Genomic DNA, 24,366 nt, shown 5'->3' on the forward strand with positions numbered 1-24,366 from the left:
CATTCTTTCGTCATAATATTTGTCATTTTTATTGCGAGAGGCACAGTGTTTTTGTTGGAAGTTCCAAGGATTCAGAGAAAGAGAAGGTGAGAAGAGCCAATTTTTGATAGTAATGAACTTCTTCAGACCACTCGGACCAGCATTATGTATTGAGTCATGAAGGATTTTGAGTAAGTATGTAGATATTATTAATGTAAGAATAAAGCTATTCACACCAGATTTGGTGCGAGCAATGTTTTCAATTTGCTATTCGCACCAGGAGCTGGTGCGAATAAGAACTCTCAATTTGCTATTCGCGCCAGGTCCTGGTGCGAACTGCCCTCCCAGGTAACTATTCGCACCAGGTGGTAGGGGTGCATTTGAAGCACGTGTTGGCGCACCTGGTGCGAATAATTTTGCACAGGTATCTGTTCGCGCCATATTTGAGAGGGGAACTAGATACGATGACGTCATAACATTATTCGTGAAATGAGGAACGTTCAGCTTCCTTTTGGCGGTGAATTTTTACAAAATGGCGGACAAACGCAAACGGCGTAGTTACGCTCCTCGCTTTCCCAGGTCAAAATCAGCCTTTTCAGGGTGGCAATCGCGCCTAAAGCGACCTGAATAAGTGTCATCGCATAAGAGTCGGATAGGGTGTACACGAGAAAGGTACGAAACTTTTTTATTTATTTGACCAATGATGAAAATTTAGCTAATATTCAACCATGCCATTCGCAGTTCCCAAATATTATGCTAATTCGCTGTAATAATATGCAGATTCCTGAGAGCTGAACGACGCCAAGGTCAATGGGCAGGCGCCGCTATGAAAATTTTTGCGGAGCAGAGATACGCAGTGGCTGATGGGCAGGCGCCGCTATGAAAATTTTCCGGAGCAGAGCTACGCAATGACTGATGGGCAGGCGCTGCTATGTAAATTCTCCGGAGCAGAGATACGCAGTGGCTGATGGGCAGGCGTTCCCATGGAGTCACCTGAGAGGTGTTGCACCCTGGCTGCGAGTGCTGGCGCCGCCGTGGGTGATGGGCAGGCGCCGCTATGAAAATTTTCCGGAGCAGAGGTACGCAATGACTGATGGGCAGGCGCTGCTATGTAAATTCTCCGGAGCAGAGATACGCAGTGGCTGATGGGCAGGCGTTCCCATTGAGTCTTCTGAGAGGTGTTGTACCCTGGCCGCGAGTGCTGGCGCCGCCGTGGGTGATGGGCAGGCGCCGCTATGAAAAATTTCCGGAGCAGAGCTACGCAGTGACTGATGGGCAGGCGCCGCCATGGAGTCACCTGAGAGGAGGCCGACGCTTTTCCCATCCGCAGGCGCTGCCATCCAGATGGCTTGAGTGAAAGCGACCCTGGCTCAAGTGGCAATCACCGTAATGCAGTTGAATTATATTTTTCTTCCATTCATTCGTGAATTAAATCTTTGAAACCATTTATAATAATTTATTTGTCAGTGCAGTTGCCACCATTGAGTCTTCTGAGAGGTGTTGTACCCTGGCCGCGAGTGCTGGCGCCGCCGTGGGTGATGGGCAGGCGCCGCTATGAAAAATTTCCGGAGCAGAGCTACGCAGTGACTGATGGGCAGGCGCCGCCATGGAGTCACCTGAGAGGAGGCCGACGCTTTTCCCATCCGCAGGCGCTGCCATCCAGATGGCTTGAGTGAAAGCGACCCTGGCTCAAGTGGCAATCACCGTAATGCAGTTGAATTATATTTTTCTTCCATTCATTCGTGAATTAAATCTTTGAAACCATTTATAATAATTTATTTGTCAGTGCAGTTGCCACCATTGAGTCTTCTGAGAGGTGTTGTACCCTGGCTGCGAGTGCTGGCGCCGCCGTGGGTGATGGGCAGGCGCCGCTATGAAAATTTTCCGGAGCAGAGCTACGCAGTGACTAATGGGCAGGCGCCGTTGTGCTGATCATCCTAGTTGATAGACACTTTGAGTGATAGCCTGGCGCCTCAATGCAGAGCGACGCCGTGCTTGTTCACCTGGCATCGCAAAACGCAGTGGAAATAGACGCACCATCAAAGTCATCCAAGTATTGTGCTATTTTTAAATTTCCTATCACCGAATTAAAATTGTAAATAGGATATAATTTTTTAGTTAGCTGTGATTGAGTTATTTGTCAGGTTAGCTTCTGTTTTTACGGATATATTTTTAGTTATGAGGAGTTTGAATGCTGTTCAAATGCTGCTTTAGATCGAATAGTATTACTTTAACTAAGTTTTGTTTTCATTTTAGGTACCTCTTATTTACACCATAATAAAATTCTTGGGTTTAAATGCAAACACTTTTGTTTAATGAACTTCTCCATACCTTAGTAAAATTCAAATCAGTTTGAATTCCGTGTTGTCTCCACATTGTAATATCATCAAAATAGTTTGGAAAAATCATTTAATTTAGTTTATTGAACAGATTAGTAGCAGTCAAGCTGACATCAGTAATTCAAGTTAAGGCAGAGTTCAATGGTCACAATTCATGCAATGCCAATCTTCCATGTCTCTGAAAGTCATGTTCAGGCTGTCATCGTTTGCCTTGGGATGACCGATGCAATCTGCATGGTACCAAGTGGCACAGTTTTCACACTCAAGCATTTTTAGTTTGAAATTGGCTGGCATTTTGCAAACGCAATAGAGTGGTTCATGAACAACAGCTTTGACAAAGTCTGAAACATTTGGACCCTTCTTCGGTCTCGAGGGGAAATCGATAGGCTCGTTTTTTTGTAACATTTTTACCAAGTTTTGTTTCATCCCTTCAGTGATGTATGCTTTGTTGGGGTCAACAAACCCCTTAGTCAATAATTGGACCAGGTTTGCAAGAGCGTAGAGTCCGCTCAATGTGATGCTTGAGTTGGTGTCACACTTCATAACAGTAATATTCAATTCTTTCAAGGACTGCTCACAGCAAATCTCCGCTAGTTGGAATAGAAATTCATCCTCAATTCTTTTTGGATTTGCTACAGGTACTGAATTGAACAACTCAAAAGTTGTCCCATTATATCTGCATAACATCCAATGTTCTTTGCATCTTAAGAGCTGTAAGTACATCTTGCCTGATGATGGGTGTTCAATGTATGGGAGCTTCTTGTCATCTTTCTCGTCAAACTCGAATTTATGCAGTCCCTGGATTTGGCTGTATTTTGTTTTCAGCATTTCCAGCGACGAGTTGATCAATTGGATCGGAAGTCGTCCTTCTGGCTCCGAAAATTCGTAAATTTCTCGTTGTTGAAGATTGTACTTTGGCTTCGCTAGTTCTTTGTTCATATGCTCTAGAAAATATTGATAACAAAATAGTCAAAACGTCTGCCCTTTTATAAATAAAGGTTATATACCTTTGCGCTGTAGTTCACTTGAAAGTTGCTCAAGAGGTTGAGATTTTACTTTTTGATTTTTTGGCCTTCCTCTTACTTTTGGTTTGGAGATTCCAGTTGTCGATGGTTGGCTCAATGTTTGTAGGTATGAACCTGCTGCAACAAAACATTTAGAAATAATTTGGTATTGGGAGATTTTTAGTATTTTTGTTTTTCGACTTACCTTCGACAACTTCGATTTCTGTACCTCTTTGCATGCCAGCTGTCAAATCCAATATGTTTGTAGTTGTGGCCTTATCTGATTCAAAATTAATTGAAAAATAATTATATGCTGCAGATAATTTCCACTGTTATTTTTTTATATACCTTGAGGTTCAGCAGCTGCTCTCGGAAAACGCTGAATCAGCTGTTGGCCATAAGTTTGCTCCAATATGTCATCAAATTCTTTGGCTGCGTTTTAAATTATTAAAAAGCCAACAGTTTTGAATATTTAATATTACCTGCTTGATGTTGGTTCTCCTCCGATTCCAAATCATGACCAGGTGTTTTCTCGGTTTTCTCTGTGTATTTGATAGGCGTACTTGTTGTTGGCATATCGGGACTCACTGCAAATAACGCAATAAATAGTATTTGATTCATTTACCACCAAAAGTTTTTGTCAAACTTGTAGAAAGGTTAAATAAATAAAAATACCTTCAAAAATATCAGAAAGGGTCTCATCGTGCACGATGTTAGTCACCTGTTGGTTTGCATCTCCTAAAAATTCATGAAAGCATTTTAATGGACCAGCTAAAATTGTATAGTCAAATATAAACAGTTTAAGAGTATCAAAGATGGACAATATTTTTTGTGTAAAAATATTTTAAGTCTTCTAAAATTGAGAATTATGGATTGTGTGGCTTAAGTAATATTTTATATAACGAATATTTAAACTCCGATTTAATTTTTGGCCAGACTGATTCGTAAAAAATACCTGAATAAGCTACGCTCTTCTCTAGCTCATCAACAATCCGCTTCACTTGTGAGTCTATTAATGGTCCCGTTTCGCAACTTTTAGGGGACTCTGTACCTGAATCTATAAACCATAATTAATGTGTGTCATATATATCTGTCTATTGCTACTTTACCGTCAATCACACTTTTGTCAGTTTCAGATATTGTCAGTTCTGTTACATCAACGTGCTTCTGCGATGAGAGTTCTTGAATACCTGCACCTTGAGTGATATCCTCGTCATCTGTGCACTCTATTATATTGGCTGAACTTTGAGAACTCCCTGATTCTTCGACTACTTCTTCATTTCGTTTTGATCGGTATAAGTTTTATATTGTTCAATTTGCAATCGGTAATTTAGTACCTTCTCCTGTGCCACTGATGACAAAGTCTTGTTGGTTAACCATATATTCCTTTAGCTGCAATAGTTTGTTTAAATTCATCTCAAATTTTTTCTTTGGCATGACTGAGAGAGCTGTTGCTATGGCTTTGCACACTTCGCTTGCTTTGTTGTACTTTTGTGCCTCGGTGAATGCAGCTTGAGATGGGATCACAATTCGTCTTGGGCCCTGAAACATATTCAATCTATTTTTTATTGTTTGGTTGACTTTCTATTACAATTATTAGAAAACTAAGTGCTTTATGGGGTATGTAGCGGGGTCAAAGGGGTCAAAGTGATGTTGTGATGAAATTATATTGAGTTCGAAGAAAATTCTCGGGAGATATTTTAATTTTTTGTATAAAAATTTAATTAGTGTCATACTAAAAATTATTCTAATAACTGACATATCAATATTTACACCCACCGATTCTGGTGTTGCAGTGTTTATTTCATCTGCCGTCACATCCAAGTTTTGATAGAAAAGGTGATACCGAAGTGGAATATCAATCATTGAAATAATAGGATCTTCTTTCTGCATCCTTCTAAATGACAAGATGTGGCTGCAGGGCAGTCCCTCTTGTTTGAATCGCAAACACGTACAGCTGATTCTTGTAGTTTTGTAACTTTGTAGTTTCTTGTCGTATCCTACTTCTGTCAATTCAGTCTTGGACTTTGCATCTGATCCTTCCAAAAGTTTGACAGCAAACTCTGTGCATTTATTTGCTAGAATTCCTCTCATTTCTGATTTGATAGGACCTCTGAAAATTCTGCTTTTGGCCATATCGACGTGTGCTTCATGCGCCTTCTTTGCTGTGAGGTTTTCCTGTATCAGAAGCATTTTCTGCATGGCTTCTTTCAGGTTGCAGTTTTTGTTTAATATTGCCCCAAGTACTCTATTGTGGCTTTCCACGTGGTTTGTGGTGCGGACTCCGAAGTTGTGCGTCATTGCCTTTCCAAAAGGTGTCCATTGCTGTACAATTGGATGCCAGTTCTTGTTGAAGTAATCCATGTAAGGATGGCTAGTGCCTAGCAAAGTTTGTAGCTGGGAATAGCTGGTATTGTAGGAATCAAGACTCTTGCTGTTCAACAACTTGTTGACAAGTTCTCTGGCGCTCTCTTTCAATTCTGCGCCTACCAGTCTCAACCTCTCTATCAGGTGTTTGGACACGTGGAAATAGCAAAGGTGAATGGAAGCAGGGGGGAAAACTGATTTCACAGCCGAAATTTCCGACATATCTTTGTCGACCAAAACAGTGGCTGTCTTTTCACAGGCGGCTCCTTGTGCATCCTTAAATGCAGCTAGCAGGCTTGTAACGGTGCCTTTTGTTTCATCTATCATGATGCCGTATCCCGCTACTCGTCCATGTCCTTCTCCGTCAACAACCATCAACGTCATGATCGGTAGACGAAACGAGTTCTTGTTGTACGTGGCATCCATTGCCAATAGCTCTGGAAATTTTGCAAAAGCCCTCTTCATGGTACTTGTAATGATCAGCATGCATCTGAATTGGGATTTGTCGGTTGGCTCGTACAGAACTTGGTATGATCCTGAAATCAGGTTTTTAATAAATCTTGATCTACATATAACCCTAACAAAAATTTTTAATCCAAAACTGTAACAAAACATATAACAAAACATGGTTTGAAACGTATAGCAAAACACTATGCTTAAATTGCACCATCCGAAATGGTCTGAAACGCGGTTTCGTACCGGTTTCACCCTTCAGGCTAGAAACGGCACTTAACATGATGAGCTGGTTGCATATAACTTCCTTTGATCAGCACTGCCGGTTGCATAACCCTCTTAATTCAAAGCGGGTTGCATACATTTTATTTTTTAATATTATTATTTCTTTACTAGAAAAGGTGATTTATCAAAATGATAGCTGCACGTATTGATTGGATTATTATTTATTTCAATTAGCCACTACTTCAATTCAGTTTTCACGCGCTCGTCGTTGAGTGGTATCAAATTTCTTCTAGGCTGTTGTGGCTCTCTGCAACTCAGCTTTCCCTGATCTACCATTGAAGATACAATTCTATTACTCTAGTCGGAGTGGGCTGAGTCTTCAGTTGGTGGATCTCGTCACGACGCTGTTCACTTCTTTTCTTCGTGGCCGACCGCATGTCACCTGTACGCAGAGTCTTCTTCAGACGAAGAAGAGGCCGCTGGGCTCTGCTCGTGGGGTGGTTCGCGGTTCTCATGGGTGGTTTTGCGTCGTGCTGCTTTGCTTGCTCGTTGACGGTGCCTTGCTTTGGCCGCCGCACCGAGACAGCAGACACTTATTCTGCGTGCGCGGCTGGCACCGTCAACCAACAAGCTGAGCAGCACGACGCAAAACCACTGATGGGCACCAAACTAATTGCCCAGGAACAGAGCCCAGCGGCCCCTACTCCATCTGAAGTACAGGCGACATGCAGCACGAAGAAGAGAATTGAACAGCGTCGAGGGATGCACCTTAATGCTCATCGGGGCAGGGCCCACTCAGACTAGAGTAATTATTGCCACAATACTAGATTAGGGAACTATCGGTTTGTCTTCCTTGCTCTTCGATAAATTGCGGCTCTTGGGTCTGCAGACACGCGCGTTGGGGCCGAAGAAGTGACACAACACTGGCGCTCTATGAATATTTTAGTATCATTAGCAATACATATTATCGATCAATGCAATCCTTTTAATTACCTTTGTAGAAATTTCCTTTTGATTTTGGGTCGTTCTAATATTTTCTCTCATTTGTAGCGAGATTCCTTTTTCATATTGATGGTTATTGCGTTGATGTTGTCAGGTTTGCAATTCAATCAGCTGCAGCCTATCACGAACGCTGAAAAAAATAATTGCATTTTAATATAAAGTTCCATAAATTAAAAATTAAAACTTATTCTGCTTTCCAGAGAGGTTAACGCAATATAATTAACAATTTGTCGTACAAAAATTAAACGTGCATTAATTTATTTTCTTGCGAAATTCTTCACAAGGGAAAAAAGTTCACCTACTTCTATAGTTTTTGAGTTGTTTGGGCAGGTTGTTGGAAAAGTAAGTTTGCACGTTTTCTCAGGGCTGTATTCCGTTACGTCAATGAGTAGCGACCTGTAAGTAACAGAGGAAATATAAATCATGGACACAAATAATATCAAAATAATTTTATAAATTATTCAGAAAATATGTATGCAAAAAATATTCTAATGGTCTAGTGCCTTTATTTATCATTATTTTATAAAACAAAAACCTTATTGAATTATAAATTTTCTAGTAAAGTTGCATCAAATGCTTAATTGAGTTTTTACTTTGGCCAGACTTTGGCGGCTTATCGGGCAACTTTGGCTGATTGCTGGTACAACCCCTTTTATCAAACATCGGTTTTGTGCACATATCAATAGCCAGCAACCTTCCGACAGAGATTTTAGCGCCGATTAAATATTTTAGCTAAATCGCGCGCCGCGCGGCCCGCGCGTGCAGGCGGGCAGAGCGTAGGCGGGTGGCGGACAATAATCACATCCCATTGGGCCTGCTCTCTTTGGGCAGGGGGGAGATTCTGACAGTGCAATTAAAAACACGGGGGTTTTTTACCTTCTCGTCAGGGTAGGGTCCCAGGGTCGGCCGGTCAGGGTTCAGATAGGAGCGTAGCTGGGTCTGCTGCCGGGCCGCGGTGGCTCCGCGAAGTGCAACCCGGCGCGGGTGCGATGAGCGGCGCAAAACGAAATTTTCTTTCTTCTCCTTTCTGTTCAGGGCAAAGCTCAAAATAATTTTTAAGTGCAATTGGTGAAAAGTTCTTACCTTGAAGAGAAGCCTGGCGTTGTATGCTCTTCTGCGGAACCATTTTTTTGCGCGCTAAAACTGACCCGGCAAAACGCGGGAGGCCGGCTTCGATACACACACATCTTGCTTCGTGCAACTCAATGAAAGCAACTGCCTTGAGTGGTGCTGTTGCATCCGGCCGGCCGGTACATCCCTGAAAAAATTTTTATTCCCTCAAACACCCCTCGATGAGGCGAGTGCCCGCTTTTAGGCCGATTTGCCTGCAATCACAATGCGCCAGATGCGCGGCGAAACAGAGCCTTTTGTTCCGCTCTCGGCTTTCACCCGCTGCGAGATGCAGGCGAGCGGGCCAAGAGCCGCACGAAGTGACAAGTGCATCTCCCTTCTCGAGCCAGCACTGCTTGCTATTCGAGTTAAATTTTATCTCAAAATCAACTATTTCCAGAGTGGTTAATTAAAATTCAATTTAAATATGACTGGTAGAACTGTTTCGATAAAATGCCCAAATATTATTGTGTGACCAAATATTAAAAAAAATAAGGGCATAGAATTTGTCAAGAGGGCAGCGGCTGACCTTGACCTCGGAGGTTGATAAAATTATTATTAGTCGTTTCCAAATTCGAATTGAAACTCAAATTGACTAAAATGGTGTTAATCCAATAGCTTATTGCAAAGATATTAAGCCCGACAGCTTTTCATGTTCGTCCCGATTTTTTAGTATTTTTAATTATTTTTTAGTTGAGTAGCATAAGGATTGAGAAAACAACCCTTGAATTTTGTTCCCACTTATTCGTGCTGTTCGCAAAATTTTGTATGCTTTTTTGAATCTACTAAAACAGCCAATAGCTTCACTTTAAAAAATTAAATTCAAAATAACTAAAAAGTCTGAACTTTTTTCAATAAAGTTGATAGGAACTTTTTGATAGAGAATTTTGATATAAATCTTGTGTGAAAATATCACCTAAATCAATGTGATAGAGAACGAGGAAATTGGGCCAAATTGATATTTCGAATAAAACCAACGCTCTCGTGCAAGCCGCTTTGCTCTCACTCAAGAGCAGACACAGATTTTTTCTTCAAAATCTAAAAATTCGTAACTCCGGTGTTAATCAACGTAGACACTTCGAATTTGAAACGTTTTATTTCATTTTATATTCTTAACGTTTTAAGTTATTTTCAACATTTAGCTAAATCCAACAGGAGCGAAGATATTCATAAAAAACGTCATTTTTACAATTATTTTAAAAAAGAGTCAATCCAAATGGAGTAAGAGTGGTTTGACAACATTACATGTTAACTTAAATTGTTACAATTTTTGTATGCATGAAGCAATATTTTTCTTCAAATATTTCAAATTTTAATGAATTATTCAAACTTTAAATCCGATTTTGATAAGTACCAAGCGCAATAAATAATATTTAAAATTCACCTTTAATTTCGTTAAATGATACACTTATTTTTAAGCTATAGTGTAGGGCTCAAACCTTAATTGCGAGCTTCTTTTTCTAAATTATACGTAAATTTTTAGTGCGCGGCGTGTCTTTGCCGCGCCTAGCAGTGCGTTTCACGAGAATAAGAGGCTGCCGCGCGCGCGTGCAGCCATTGGTCAACACGATGGAAATTTTTAAATTAAATAATCAAACCGATTTTGGTAAATCTGGCATTTCAAATAACAATCAAGATTTTATTATTGAAGGGATTGCCTGCTGCTATTTATTTCCTTGCAGATTGCCAGCAAATTGAACGCTAGAAATGCCGTTCGTAAAATTAATTCAGGCATGCTGGAAAGGTGCACTGCACAGTGCACAGCAACAAAATAGCAAGTCGTAAATTTTAAAAATTTCACTCTAACGAAAGCATTGTTGCGGTAATGAAACTAATTCAGGATTCTCCTTTAGAAAATAAAATTTTTTAATATGCAACTCGGCTCCTACTCAATTGTCATAAATAGGGCGTTGGACACAACCATAATATGTTCAATAATAATATTCAAAATGAGATTACGAGTATTAGAATTAATCATATTTAATATTTTTTAATCAATCGTAAAAAATCACTCATTGCCAGAGTGTGTAAAATCCTTAACTTGGAGCTTTGGTCGACTTGATTTTTTCTTTTAGTCTCTTTTGTTGCGAGGAGGCTATTTGACCCTCTTCCCTCGCCTGGCATCCCGCTGTTACCGCGCTTTGTTCATGTAGCGCGAACGAATGTATTGTGCCGGCTGGAGAAACCAACCTCGCTGCCCCGTAATATTAAAAAGAGAGATTGAAGCGACGGACGGCAACACTAACGCATCCTGCAGGCCATTATTTCGAACCATCTTAAAATTTAACACTCCTTGACACCCTCTTACTGACTGACAATATAGGCATGTCTGTGGCGCAAAACTGCAACGCAGGTTGCATAGCTGCGAGTTTAAAAATATTTTTTATATTAATCGATTTGTTTATTAAATTAAATTATTATTTCTCTTAAAAGACATTAAAGTTAACCTTTTTTGATATGTGTACATTTATAATAATAATTCAAGAATATTAAAAATTCAATTAAATTTCATTATTTAATATATTTTATTGAACTAAATTATATTATATTAAATTGTAAAAAGTTGAAGTTTTGAAACTATTCTAAACTATCAGACTCGCAGCCAGTTTGTTATAGTTTTGTGAAGTCTGTTAATACATATAACTGCATTTTAGCGTTTACATGGTTTGACCAATTTTGGCAGACTTGTTTATGCCAGTTTAGTGAAAACTCGGGATTTGGAGCTGGATTTGGTGTTTAGTGCCGTTTCTGCCCCAACTTTGGCACGTTTAAGATCATTTTGCCACAGTTACGCCCATGTTTGGACTATTTTTAGACGAAAATTTTTTGTTAGGGAAATATGACAAGTTTTTTAAGTTTTTGCAATTTGTTTTTTTTCATTGGGTGATTGCACTAATTCAATTTTTTTTATTTATATTATTTTTGTCATGAAACTGGATATTTTGATATAATACGAAATCTTAAATACTCCTGGTTCAATATTATATTTAAGATATTGGAAACTCGTTCCAAAATAACAGATTTTGGATCTTATGAAACGTAATCAAATTCTATCATAAATGCTTTTTATCAGAAAATGTAAATAATGTATTCATATCACCTGCAGGGTCAGCATCCTTTTGTTGCTGCAGGAATTCTACCGCTAGTGCTAATTCCCTCTTGTCCTTGGTGAGTTCACTGAATTTTGTCATTTCATCAAGTCTGATGTGTTGCCTAAAAACAAAATAAAAACACTATTTTTTATCTTGGGCAATAATATACACAAAATAGCAATATTCATTTTAAAAATATCTGTTTAGAAAGTGACGTCTTCTTAATACACAAGATTTGAAGATACCTCAAAACTTTTATTCCATAGTGGACAAACAATCAATTTTTGTACTTTTAATCTTTTGTTTAATAGTTTAAAAGTCCTAAGTTTGATTTTTTCCACTACGGAGTGAAAATTTACAGAGTGAAAAACAAGTGTCTGGTCGTTAAAAATTTTGATTACTAATTAATATATATTAATATCATGCATATTTTTAAGTTGATAAGTTCAAGAACTGGAAAGCATATCACCCATTAACAATTATTAATGTATCGTACTTGATATTTGCAATATCTTTGGGCAGGATGGATTTCCCTGTTTCTTTGGCGATCACTTCTCTGATCTTCATGGATCCAACGCCAAGGCTCACCATCTCACCGACTTTGTTTTTCTGTTGCTCGTCAAGCTGTCTTTTTCCTGGGTAGAATCTGTATGTGCCAGGGTCTACTTTGTGGTTTTCATGCTTGTGAATATTCAGGTCAGTGATCCTGAGTTTCCCTTTGAATGTCCCGACTTTGAAATACGCCGGACAACCCTTCTTGTACGTGCTAGAAACGTAAAGAGGTTAGAATAGATATTTTAAAACCCCTCAAAAGTAATGTGCAACTATTTTGACTAAATACAAAAAGATAGCGGAAACTATAACTCTATAACTTGCATTATATTACAATATAATACAATACTAAAAGTGGTATTAACTATGAAATATTTTGAATCCCAACAAGTGGAAAAATATTGAAATTGGTTTAATAAATATAGCATGTCAACCAATTTACCAACAATTTACTTTGGCCCGTTTTTTTATTATCAAAAATAATTATTTGCATATTCATGAGATATGCCACACACTCTGTAGACAAATGGCAAACATAATATTAGAATTAAATTAGTCAAAATAAATTTTAAACGCGTATGCGTACCGAGTAATAAGATTTTTGAAAAAATTCCAACCTTTCTAGAAAATTTTATTTTATTATTAAAATACATTAGCATGCTTATCTTATGATCTCTATTATCTACAAATTTATATCCATAATTTCTCGTTTTTTCATATAAAAGTTGTTAATCCCCAAAGTCCATTAGTCTAATCCAGAAAAAATAAAAATCTAATCATTCATTTTACGTAGATGATTTATTACCTTTGATTTGGACGGGTTCCTGTGGCATTTTTGTTTTCTCGTACGTCTCCGTAGTGTATACATGCAAATAAAGCGTTTGTGATTTTTAGCCTAGCTCGAGCTGCATCATTTGCTTCCCTTTTCTCTAAACTAGCACTCAATGGTAGCCTGGCGATGTTGCTGCTACGGAAAATTGGATATTTGCATGAGGTTGCGTCTTCCAATTCGCGAATCCTCCTAATGAGTCCATCGTAGGTGTCAAACGTTTCTCCAAGTTGTAGAGACATGACTTTCTTCTAAGTTAAATTCACCATAACTCCCCGATGCAAAATTTTATGTCTCAACGTCGTAGTAGGCACCAAGAGAATATAAATCGGAATGATATTATACAAAGGAAGTTTCCTCCTGTGAACATGTCTCAACTTGCACTTCTTGAGCAACTCATGCATCTGACAAAGCTGCGCATTAAGCTCAGAACAATATCTCACATTTTTAAAACATAAGTCACTATATTTCCAAAGGATTTGGTAGTCTTAATATTGCAATTATTAACATTAGGTCCATCTGGTTACTGCGATGACATTGATAAATATTAAAGACATTTGATAATAAATATAGACAACAAATACTAGATCATTCATTATTTGACACTATGATTTACAAATTCATCATCATATATAGAACACTTTAGAGAGTTACTTTCTTTCAACTACAAATTTCAGTAAAGCCACTAAAAAAGTTAAATATATGTCGTCTTTTCTTCAATTTTTAGAACAGCAAGAAATGAGATAACAACACGACATCCATTGCTATACCTACGTTAGAGGCTTTAATAGCTTAAAGATTCATGAAGAAACGAGTTAATATTTTGCAAAATAGACTGCCCCTACTATGTGTCAGCTGATTTTTGTATTAAATATTCATATAAATTAATGGCGTTAACGCTAACACATCACTTTGACGCGTTTGTCATAACTAAAAACTCATTTTTTTAAGAGGGAACCTCAAGTATTCATGAACAAGCGTGTGTGTAGATGATTTGCACAAAGATTTTATTAAATTTTCGGAATTGAACGTTCAAAGTTTTCATTCATAAAAGCTATTGCACAATTAACAACCATATATTTTATTATCGCATAGAAAGACATCTACAGTTGATGCAACTATTAGTGTTCAAGTATGATTAAATTTAACAGTACATAAAAGATCCGTAATAAACCAAATTTGAATCTAAAAGATGCTTATAAAATTATCATTACTAAAATTTTCTCCAGTGATTTTACCAGGATTATTTTGGTATTTAACGTATTTGACTATAGACTATACTTCAAATTCTTTCTTGGCATCACTCTGCATTATAGCACTTCACCACAACACGCATAGCGTCACTCTTTATTCAGGATTCTCAATTACGGCACCAGCTCATCACTCACGTCTCTCTGCATGGCAGTGTCTGCCCCTGCCCATCACAGACGATATCAGTATTCTCACAGGAAGCATCAATATGGTAGCGCCTGCCCTTGTCCCAGGGTGAAGCACCTTTCAGGAGACTCCATAGTGACACCTTCACTGCCAATAACAAGAATATGAATGGTTGCAAAGACTTTACTTCTCTATTTAATTAAATATTAAAATTTTACCTGATTTACGGTGATTGCCACTCGAGCCAGGGTCGCTTTCTCACAAGCATTCTAAATGGCAGCGCCTGCGGATGAGGCCAGCGTCACCCTCCTCTCAGGAGACTCCATAAAAGCGCCTGAACTGCCATTAACATGAATATTAATGGTTGCACCAATTAAATTCACTATTCACAATTAAAACGTCGTCCGAAACAGTCAATTTTGGGCATTTGGGTATAAATTGTTCTTGGCACGCTCAATACAAGCCTAATTTTAACAGCTCCACACTTTGGGTGGGGACTGTGTGGGGTAGAATTGGGGTTGTAAAAGGGAAAAACATTTAAAACGTATTAAGAATACATTTAAAGGAGTCGTGGATTCCATTCACCACAGTACGTCGCTCAAAAGTCATAAAACCACACTTGACCCCATTTCACGTGCTGGAGGCGCAATTTGAAAAAGTATCCCAAATGAATAGTTTAAGCCATGTAAGTCTAATATGTTCCAAAACTGCTCAAAAGATAGCCACTTTTGGCAAAACCACACTTGGAGGGGGGACTAAGTGTGGAGTGGAATCGGGTTATAATTAGTTAAACGCATGAAAGTCGTGTTCTAGACCCATTCTAAGGAGTTGTTAAGTCTTTTGACCGCGATACAGCGCTCAAAAGTCGAATAACCACACTGGGCCCCCCTCCCAAACTGGATTTAAGGCTTAATATATGGTCCAATAAATAATTTTTTAACGTTTAAACCGTTTTATTCATCTACCTAACTTATAGAATCGATTGGCAGTGTCATAAATTCAACACATCCGGCATGTGAGGTGGGGCCAAGTGCGGTTGAATTTTTTTGCCTTTTTACATCATTTTACTGACCGCCATGACATTCCTCTGCTTTGGCGTGCACCACTACAGTGCGACGACCGACAGTCAGGGACACTTTCCGTCCTTGATGTCCATTCCAACCTTTCCGGTCACGTCAGGGTCTCCGAAGCAGTCCAGGTAGTCATCCTCAAAATTTTCATAAGCCCTGAAGGTCCTCTGATTAAGAAATAATAACCTGCACTTGGAAGAATTGTCCCATTTCAAGTAGGAAGGAGCAGTGGGCAGTCTTGTACTTGACAATCGTGTTGTACCGCTTCATGTAGGATATCTCCAGGTCAGGTTTTTGGCCAAATAGACGACAGAAGGTCCAGACTGTGGCAATGCTGATCTTGAGCGCCACCTGAACGTAAATTGGAGGTAAGTAACTTGTTTTAATCGGAAATTGTCGAAACTGACGTCGTGGAAGAGTTCAATGAGGTTGACGTAGTAGGGTTTGACCCGGAAATGCATCCTGAGCAGCTGGTAGATACCGCTTTTGAGCAGGAAACCGTCGTTGATTGTCGCCAAACCCAGGTTGTTCTTGCGGTTCCAGCAGGGCCAGCCCTGTCACGTCTCCGAGTCGTTCATCACCAGAAAGAACGCTTGGGACTGATTATATCCACAATTAAATGAAATTTAATGAAAAAAAATTCACCATTTTGATGCACCAGCCAAGCATCTGACAATGAGTGAGCCGGATGTTCTCCGAAATTAAATGCTCCGGATGTGCATGGCGGCGCCTGCCCATGAGCCACTGCGTAGCTCTGCTCCAGAAAATTTTCATAGCGGCGCCTGCCCATCAGTCATTGCGTAGCTCTGCTCCGGAAAATTTTCATAGCGGCGCCTGCCCATCACCCACGGCGGCGCCAGCACTCGCAGCCAGGGTGCAACACCTCTCAGGTGACTCCATGGGAACGCCTGCCCATCAGCCACTGCGTAGCTCTGCTCCGGAAAATTTTCATAGCGGCGCCTGCCCATCACCCACGGCGGCGCCAGCACTCGCGGCCAGGGTAAAACACCTCTCAGAAGACTCAATGGTGGCAACTGCACTGACAAATAAATTATTATAAATGGTTTCAAAGATTTAATTCACGAATGAATGGAAGAAAAATATAATTCAACTGCATTACGGTGATTGCCACTTGAGCCAGGGTCGCTTTCACTCAAGCCATCTGGATGGCAGCGCCTGCGGATGGGAAAAGCGTCGGCCTCCTCTCAGGTGACTCCATGGCGGCGCCTGCCCATCAGTCACTGCGTAGCTCTGCTCCGGAAAATTTTCATAGCGGCGCCTGCCCATCACCCACGGCGGCGCCAGCACTCGCGGCCAGGGTACAACACCTCTCAGAAGACTCAATGGGAACGCCTGCCCATCAGCCACTGCGTATCTCTGCTCCGGAGAATTTACATAGCAGCGCCTGCCCATCAGTCATTGCGTACCTCTGCTCCGGAAAATTTTCATAGCGGCGCCTGCCCATCACCCACGGCGGCGCCAGCACTCGCAGCCAGGGTGCAACACCTCTCAGGTGACTCCATGGGAACGCCTGCCCATCAGCCACTGCGTATCTCTGCTCCGGAGAATTTACATAGCAGCGCCTGCCCATCAGTCATTGCGTAGCTCTGCTCCGGAAAATTTTCATAGCGGCGCCTGCCCATCACCCACGGCGGCGCCAGCACTCGCAGCCAGGGTGCAACACCTCTCAGGTGACTCCATGGCGGCGCCTCCCCATCAGTCACTGCGTAGCTCTGCTCCGGAAAATTTTCATAGCGGTGCCTGCCAATCAGCCACGGCGGCGCCAGCACTCGCGGCCAGGGTACAACACCTCTCAGAAGACTCAAATGGTGGCAACTGCACTGACAAATAAATTATTATAAATGGTTTCAAAGATTTAATTCACGAATGAATGGAAGAAAAATATAATTCAACTGCATTACGGTGATTGCCACTTGAGCCAGGGTCGCTTTCACTCAAGCCATCTGGATGGCAGCGCCTGCGGATGGGAAAAGCGTCGGCCTCCTCTCAGGTGCCTCCATGACGGCGCCTGCCCATCAGTCACTGCGTAGCTCTGCTCCGGAAAATTTTCATAGCGGCGCCTGCCCATCACCCACGGCGGCGCCAGCACTCGCAGCCAGGGTGCAACACCTCTCAGAAGACTCAATGGTGGCAACTGCACTGACAAATAAATTATTATAAATGGTTTCAAAGATTTAATTCACGAATCAATGGAAGAAAAATATAATTCAACTGCATTACGGTGATTGCCACTGGAGCCAGGGTCGCTTTCACTCAAGCCATCTGGATGGCAGCGCCTGCGGATGGGAAAAGCGTCGGCCTCCTCTCAGGTGCCTCCATGACGGCGCCTGCCCATTAGTCACTGCGTAGCTCTGCTCCGGAAAATTTTCATAGCGGCGCCTGCCCATCACCCACGGCGGCGCCAGCACTCGCGGCCAGGGTAAAACACCTCTCAGAAGACTCAATGGTGGCAACTGCACTGACAAATAAATTATTATAAATGGTTTCAAAGATTTAATTCACGAATGAATGGAAGAAAAATATAATTCAACTGCATTACGGTGATTGCCACTTGAGCCAGGGTCGCTTTCACTCAAGCCATCTGGATGGCAGCGCCTGCGGATGGGAAAAGCGTCGGCCTCCTCTCAGGTGACTCCATGGCGGCGCCTGCCCATCAGTCACTGCGTAGCTCTGCTCCGGAAAATTTTCATAGCGGCGCCTGCCCATCACCCACGGCGGCGCCAGCACTCGCGGCCAGGGTACAACACCTCTCAGAAGACTCAATGGGAACGCCTGCCCATCAGCCACTGCGTATCTCTGCTCCGGAGAATTTACATAGCAGCGCCTGCCCATCAGTCATTGCGTACCTCTGCTCCGGAAAATTTTCATAGCGGCGCCTGCCCATCACCCACGGCGGCGCCAGCACTCGCAGCCAGGGTGCAACACCTCTCAGGTGACTCCATGGGAACGCCTGCCCATCAGCCACTGCGTATCTCTGCTCCGGAGAATTTACATAGCAGCGCCTGCCCATCAGTCATTGCGTAGCTCTGCTCCGGAAAATTTTCATAGCGGCGCCTGCCCATCACCCACGGCGGCGCCAGCACTCGCAGCCAGGGTGCAACACCTCTCAGGTGACTCCATGGGAACGCCTGCCCATCAGCCACTGCGTATCTCTGCTCCGGAGAATTTACATAGCAGCGCCTGCCCATCAGTCATTGCGTAGCTCTGCTCCGGAAAATTTTCATAGCGGCGCCTGCCCATCACCCACGGCGGCGCCAGCACTCGCAGCCAGGGTGCAACACCTCTCAGGTGACTCCATGGCGGCGCCTCCCCATCAGTCACTGCGTAGCTCTGCTCCGGAAAATTTTCATAGCGGTGCCTGCCAATCAGCCACGGCGGCGCCAGCACTCGCGGCCAGGGTACAACACCTCTCAGAAGACTCAAATGGTGGCAACTGCACTGACAAATAAATTATTATAAATGGTTTCAAAGATTTAATTCACGAATGAATGGAAGAAAAATATAATTCAACTGCATTACGGTGATTGCCACTTGAGCCAGGGTCGCTTTCACTCAAGCCATCTGGATGGCAGCGCCTGCGGATGGGAAAAGCGTCGGCCTCCTCTCAGGTGCCTCCATGACGGCGCCTGCCCATCAGTCACTGCGTAGCTCTGCTCCGGAAAATTTTCATAGCGGCGCCTGCCCATCACCCACGGCGGCGCCAGCACTCGCAGCCAGGGTGCAACACCTCTCAGAAGACTCAATGGTGGCAACTGCACTGACAAATAAATTATTATAAATGGTTTCAAAGATTTAATTCACGAATCAATGGAAGAAAAATATAATTCAACTGCATTACGGTGATTGCCACTGGAGCCAGGGTCGCTTTCACTCAAGCCATCTGGATGGCAGCGCCTGCGGATGGGAAAAGCGTCGGCCTCCTCTCAGGTGCCTCCATGACGGCGCCTGCCCATCAGTCACTGCGTAGCTCTGCTCCGGAAAATTTTCATAGCGGCGCCTGCCCATCACCCACGGCGGCGCCAGCACTCGCAGCCAGGGTGCAACACCTCTCAGAAGACTCAATGGTGGCAACTGCACTGACAAATAAATTATTATAAATGGTTTCAAAGATTTAATTCACGAATCAATGGAAGAAAAATATAATTCAACTGCATTACGGTGATTGCCACTGGAGCCAGGGTCGCTTTCACTCAAGCCATCTGGATGGCAGCGCCTGCGGATGGGAAAAGCGTCGGCCTCCTCTCAGGTGACTCCATGACGGCGCCTGCCCATCAGCCACTGCGTATCTCTGCTCCGCAAAAATTTTCATAGCGGCGCCTGCCCATTGACCTTGGCGTCGTTCAGCTCTCAGGAATCTGCATATTATTACATCGAATTAGCATAATATTTGGGAACTGCGAATGGCATGGTTGAATATTAGCTAAATTTTCATCATTGGTCAAATAAATAAAAAAGTTTCGTACCTTTCTCGTGTACACCCTATCCGACTCTTATGCGATGACACTTATTCAGGTCGCTTTAGGCGCGATTGCCACCCTGAAAAGGCTGATTTTGACCTGGGAAAGCGAGGAGCGTAACTACGCCGTTTGCGTTTGTCCGCCATTTTGTAAAAATTCACCGCCAAAAGGAAGCTGAACGTTCCTCATTTCACGAATAATGTTATGACGTCATCGTATCTAGTTCCCCTCTCAAATATGGCGCGAACAGATACCTGTGCAAAATTATTCGCACCAGGTGCGCCAACACGTGCTTCAAATGCACCCCTACCACCTGGTGCGAATAGTTACCTGGGAGGGCAGTTCGCACCAGGACCTGGCGCGAATAGCAAATTGAAAATTCTTGTTCGCACCAGCTCCTGGTGCGAATAGCAAATTGAAAACATTGCTCGCACCAAATCTGGTGTGAATAGCTTTATTCTTAATGTAATCCATACATAAGATGAATGTACATAATGTAGACATTCTCGACATGCTGAACGTTTTTTACATTATGGTCATGGACATTCCGTATCGTTATTAGTTTCATAATTATTTGGCATGTATCTATATGTATGTATGTATGTCTTCCAATTAAAAAAAAATTTTGCAAGTATTTTTTCAATCATCCATGTATAAAATCATTCCCATCTCTTTGCCCTCAATTAACAAAGGATTGGGACAGCTAAAATTTAAACAACTCATACATATGTACTTCCATAAGTGATGTTCTCAATTCTCAATAAAAAAAACATCTGAAATGCTTGAATCCAAGTTTATGTCAACGTTTTTGTTAAATTCTTTAGCTCAGTGCAATTATTATGTTTAAAAGCGCTATCTATAAAAAATTATAATTTGTAGTTTCAGGCAAGCCAAAATAGGACAAGCAAATGAAAAAATGGATGGTCGCCCTGAAGCGGTCAAAACAAGGGCTGAATTGAAAGAGCAGTTTGAGGAGTTTGAGCTGCTGAAAAACATCACAATCAGATACAACCCAGCCCCGTCGGAATTGAAACGTTACCGAGAAAGTCATTTGCTGGTAATATTGAAATGTCAAAACTTTTTATTCACATTCTTATTTCACGTGTTCTGCATAGAAATTGAAGGCAAATTGCTCTACGCTGCTCTCCGAGCTGGAGAATTATTGGGGCCGAACAAAGTCTGCCATGGATTTGATTTTGTGTAAGAGGCTTGAAATTTCTCAAATCGAGTAAGGCTTCAATCCTTATGAGGGAAAGTGCGTAGAGTTAATTTTGTTTGTTTCTTTGCAGAATTGATGAGAAAATGATTGCTGTATCCAACACAATAAACGAAGGCATCAAACAGCTGATGGAGAAAATAGAACCACAGTCACTGTATAATTCAAGGGTATTTCAACTGATTATTATTCTTTGGACAGGAAGGTTTTTCATTTCTAATTTTAATTTTAGTCTGTGGATGCCCACAAGCAAGAAGTTCCGTCAGCAGGCCCCTCCACACCTTCATCACTGTAAATATATTAATTTTTCACTTCCTCTCTGTCTTTTTTAAGAAATAATTTCAAGCTCCAACACAAATTAAATTAAATAAAAGTTGCATTTTTTAAAATTTCCTTGTCAATTTCTAGCAGTAGCGGAGTTGCTTCAATTCTGGCCACGGGGAAAGCAGGAACAAATGATGCTTTGATGTCACCCCCAAAATCTCAGCTGCTGATCTCCGGATGCACGATCACAACTGAAAACACACCTGACAAAAACACTTCAGTAGAGGCGTTATCACCAACAGCCGCAAGAATCGAAGAAATTGATCTCGTTTCTGACTCGGAAGATGACGTCCAAAATGTGCCCGAGACGCAGCCACAGCAACTACCAAATCAGCAGCCGCAACAACAACAACAGCAGCAGCCGCTACAGCCAGAACAGCAGCAGCAGCAGCCCCCAATCAAGACCAAGGTGAATGCCTAACTGAATCGCAAAATTGTAAACTCTAACTTTTTTTTGTCAATTCCAGGACGAGATCAGTTCATTGAAAATTGAGCCTGAAATGAAAAATTACAACTTGCACAATGTTGCATACTTTTATGATGAAAGTAAAGATGGTGGAAGGGTTGAGTGCCTGGTCTGCAGCTGTAGCTACTTGAATTTTGGTGCTATTACGAAGCACTACAAATCCAAACATCCAAACACAGAGGTAATTAATAAATATGATGTATGCAAAATTGCAAATTTATCTTTGTGCTGTTTATCAATGAAGTTGAAACTATTTATAGAGACCCCGTCCTTCCACATACAATTTTTGTTTAGGTTTTATTTAATCGATCACACTGCCCTGACCAAATTCAAGGACTTGTCTTGTGTTCCTGTTTCCTGTTGTGTAAAATTTGCTATTTATGCCATTTGAGAGTGCCATACTGTGTCCTAAAGGGGGTTACCACAAAGTATCCTGCGGAAAGTGCCCTTAAAGGGGAAACAAAATTTTGCTGTATAAAAATTCATTTTTATTTAAAATATAAGATCAGTTAATTAGCCATTTTGCTCAGTTTAGCCTCATTGGTTAAAAAGTTGATAGAAAAGGAATGCAAAATAATTTAAGTCTTCCAAATTTCAATACCAATAATCGCGTCCAATGTCCAATCGACCTCCAAATTTCCAAATTCGTCTGAAACTGCTCAGGTGGTAAAAATTTGATAAAAATGCACCACGGAAGGCAAGCAAGAAAAATGTGATTATTGTTAATTTATTTAAAAACGTAATTTGACACCTTTTCCTCCACATTAAAAATTTTTGAGATTATCGTGTAATGACGAGCGAGCCAGAATTTCCCGGAAAGCTATTTATCATATCAGGTTTTCCTGAAAAAATTATAACATTTACCTGGAATTTGATCATTTTCAGGACAAAATCTATTATTTGTGGAAGCTCTGTTTTAAATTTTACTTTTTAATGTTTATGTTAAAGTGGTCAGTGCTGGAATCAAATAACTCGGCCGGTAAACCAATTAGTATTATTCAATCCTTTTGTTTATTTCATTTTTCAACCAAAATTGCCAGTATATGAAATCACGCCTTCAAAATATATATTATTTTATTTATTTCCATCCCCCTGAAACATTTTTAAAAGCGTTGAACATCATTTTTCAACAATCGTTTCAGGTTCTGATATCGAGATTCTCGCCTGCCGCCTTGGAGAAAGCCCTGCAAGAAGTGGACATTGCGACCCCGATGAAAGGAACCTTCCAGTGTCGCCTGTGTCCGTTGCGCATGCAAAATTTAAGCATGTTCATGGACCACGTCTCCTCTCACACTGGCGAATTCAACTACCGGTGCTCCGAGTGCGACTACACCTTCCCTGAGCAGAGGACGCTGTCTTACAGATCGCACTGGGACAAATATCACAGCCAAAAGAAGAGGATCAGGTCTTCTACAGAGTTCATCGAGAGGAATGCGGTGCCGCGTCCACCAGTCCTCAACTTCATTCCTGGCTACGTTTGCTCCGTGTGCAACTGGGTGCAGTTGAAGAAGAAGAGGGTTGAACTGCATGTCAAGAATGCACAGCATGGCACTTGCGAGGACATCAAAATGGTCAATATGGTCTCTTGTGTGTCCGTGAGTCCATGCAAAAAGAAGAAACTCTCACCTACTGATGTCGATGATGAGTTCGACTAGGGTGAAACACCAAGCAACTTGGTGGTAAAGACATTTTGTTGATTTTGTATTCAAACAATTTTTGTTTACTTGCGGAACTTACAAACTGTTGTCAATGACTTGTTTATTGAGAAAAGGATGTATGAATTTCCATTATTTAAATGACAGCTAACGGATTTATTTAAATTCTAAGCTTTATTTCCTGAATTTGTTAATTAATATTAATACTTTGAACTATTTGGAATGGCCTTCACTCCAACAGGTGCAAAACAAGTTTGCATTGGAAAAAGATAATTTATCAATTTATGACACCACCCAATTGTTTAGAAGAGAGGAAAATTATATTATCATTTATCAGAAGAGATGATGTACGTGCAGATTAAAGTGTTTTTCAAATTCTATTGGACTTGAATTTTTATTAAGCCAATGAATATAATAATAGCCTTTATAGTTGTAGATTTAAGAGATTTAAGCGCTAGATAAATATTGTATTGAGTATAATTGGGTTAAGCAATATGACTTGGCGTTCCACTAATCGTAAGTCGTTCTTATTGTTATAGGTTTCAATCAATTCTGCTGCTTTTAATGGAGCCTCGACGACGTCTCTTTTTACCCTAATTTCATATTGCATTGGCAAAAGCAAGAATTTATCAATTGATTTCACTGTGGCAGCGCCTTTCCCTAGATAAACCTTTGACAAAGGGTTGGGCTTTTGCATCAATTTTGTTGTTGACAGTCACAATTTTGTTTTATTCCATTATATGAGAAGTTATTACTTGGGAAAAGGCGCTGCCAACGAGGTTGACTGTCAATCTAGTGATGAGAGCAGAGCGCAAACTTAAAAATCGG

General features: G+C 41.2%; 2 protein-coding genes and 1 long non-coding RNA gene across 20 annotated transcripts; 2 read left to right on the plus strand and 1 right to left on the minus strand.

Annotated features, from left to right (window-relative positions):
* Window positions 1-15: 15 nt before the first annotated feature.
* LOC135940562 (PR domain zinc finger protein 10-like) lies at window positions 16-23,918 on the plus strand. 3 transcript variants are annotated; one of them, XM_065485491.1, is made up of 8 exons: window positions 16-170; window positions 20,757-20,934; window positions 20,993-21,105; window positions 21,167-21,263; window positions 21,326-21,384; window positions 21,502-21,826; window positions 21,885-22,064; window positions 23,026-23,918. In XM_065485491.1, exons 1-8 carry the CDS (start codon window positions 157-159, stop codon window positions 23,536-23,538), a joined length of 1,479 nt encoding a protein of 492 aa, XP_065341563.1. In that variant the 5' UTR covers window positions 16-156; the 3' UTR covers window positions 23,539-23,918. The 3 variants fall into 3 exon arrangements, with proteins under 3 accessions (XP_065341563.1, XP_065341564.1, XP_065341565.1); XM_065485492.1 differs by having other exon boundaries at window positions 21,505-21,826; XM_065485493.1 differs by having other exon boundaries at window positions 75-174.
* LOC135939596 (uncharacterized) lies at window positions 290-4,221 on the plus strand. Of its 2 annotated transcripts, XR_010574765.1 has the most exons (4): window positions 290-651; window positions 760-1,365; window positions 1,452-1,684; window positions 1,771-4,221. It is a non-coding gene; the product is annotated as an uncharacterized LOC135939596 (long non-coding RNA). The 2 variants fall into 2 exon arrangements; XR_010574764.1 differs by having other exon boundaries at window positions 1,452-4,221.
* LOC135940606 (farnesyl pyrophosphate synthase-like) lies at window positions 13,937-20,295 on the minus strand. 15 transcript variants are annotated; one of them, XM_065485575.1, is made up of 12 exons: window positions 20,039-20,291; window positions 19,884-19,976; window positions 18,940-19,775; window positions 17,960-18,853; window positions 17,322-17,873; window positions 16,520-17,235; window positions 16,045-16,433; window positions 15,807-15,998; window positions 15,586-15,750; window positions 15,402-15,536; window positions 14,548-14,663; window positions 13,937-14,476 (listed from the first exon to the last, which is right to left on the minus strand). In XM_065485575.1, the coding sequence occupies exons 8-10, from the start codon at window positions 15,858-15,860 to the stop codon at window positions 15,456-15,458; spliced, it is 300 nt and encodes a 99-aa protein (XP_065341647.1). In that variant the 5' UTR covers window positions 15,861-15,998; window positions 16,045-16,433; window positions 16,520-17,235; window positions 17,322-17,873; window positions 17,960-18,853; window positions 18,940-19,775; window positions 19,884-19,976; window positions 20,039-20,291; the 3' UTR covers window positions 13,937-14,476; window positions 14,548-14,663; window positions 15,402-15,455. The 15 variants fall into 15 exon arrangements, with proteins under 15 accessions (XP_065341647.1, XP_065341638.1, XP_065341645.1 ...); XM_065485566.1 differs by having other exon boundaries at window positions 18,940-19,491; window positions 19,578-19,775; window positions 19,884-20,291; XM_065485573.1 differs by having other exon boundaries at window positions 18,940-19,496; window positions 19,578-19,775; window positions 19,884-20,291.
* Window positions 23,919-24,366: the final 448 nt, after the last annotated feature.

This window comes from Cloeon dipterum, chromosome 3, assembly GCF_949628265.1.
Source record: "Cloeon dipterum chromosome 3, ieCloDipt1.1, whole genome shotgun sequence".
NCBI classification, from domain to species: domain Eukaryota; kingdom Metazoa; phylum Arthropoda; class Insecta; order Ephemeroptera; family Baetidae; genus Cloeon; species Cloeon dipterum.

What these genes read in the sequence shown, in the direction of transcription:
- LOC135940562 (XM_065485491.1), top strand. An exon ending in AGTCACTGTATAATTCAAGG is followed by an intron (nt 21,264 to 21,325) that starts GTATTTCAACTG and finishes TTTTAATTTTAG; the next exon opens with TCTGTGGATGCCCACAAGCA. An exon ending in CCCTCCACACCTTCATCACT is followed by an intron (nt 21,385 to 21,501) that starts GTAAATATATTA and finishes GTCAATTTCTAG; the next exon opens with CAGTAGCGGAGTTGCTTCAA.
- LOC135940606 (XM_065485578.1), bottom strand. Translation starts at nt 15,860, where the DNA reads ATGCATTTCCGGGTCAAACCCTACTACGTCAACCTCATTGAACTCTTC. An exon ending in TCATTGAACTCTTCCACGAC is followed by an intron (nt 15,751 to 15,806) that starts GTCAGTTTCGAC and finishes ATTTACGTTCAG; the next exon opens with GTGGCGCTCAAGATCAGCAT. An exon ending in GACAATTCTTCCAAGTGCAG is followed by an intron (nt 15,537 to 15,585) that starts GTTATTATTTCT and finishes GAAAATTTTGAG; the next exon opens with GATGACTACCTGGACTGCTT.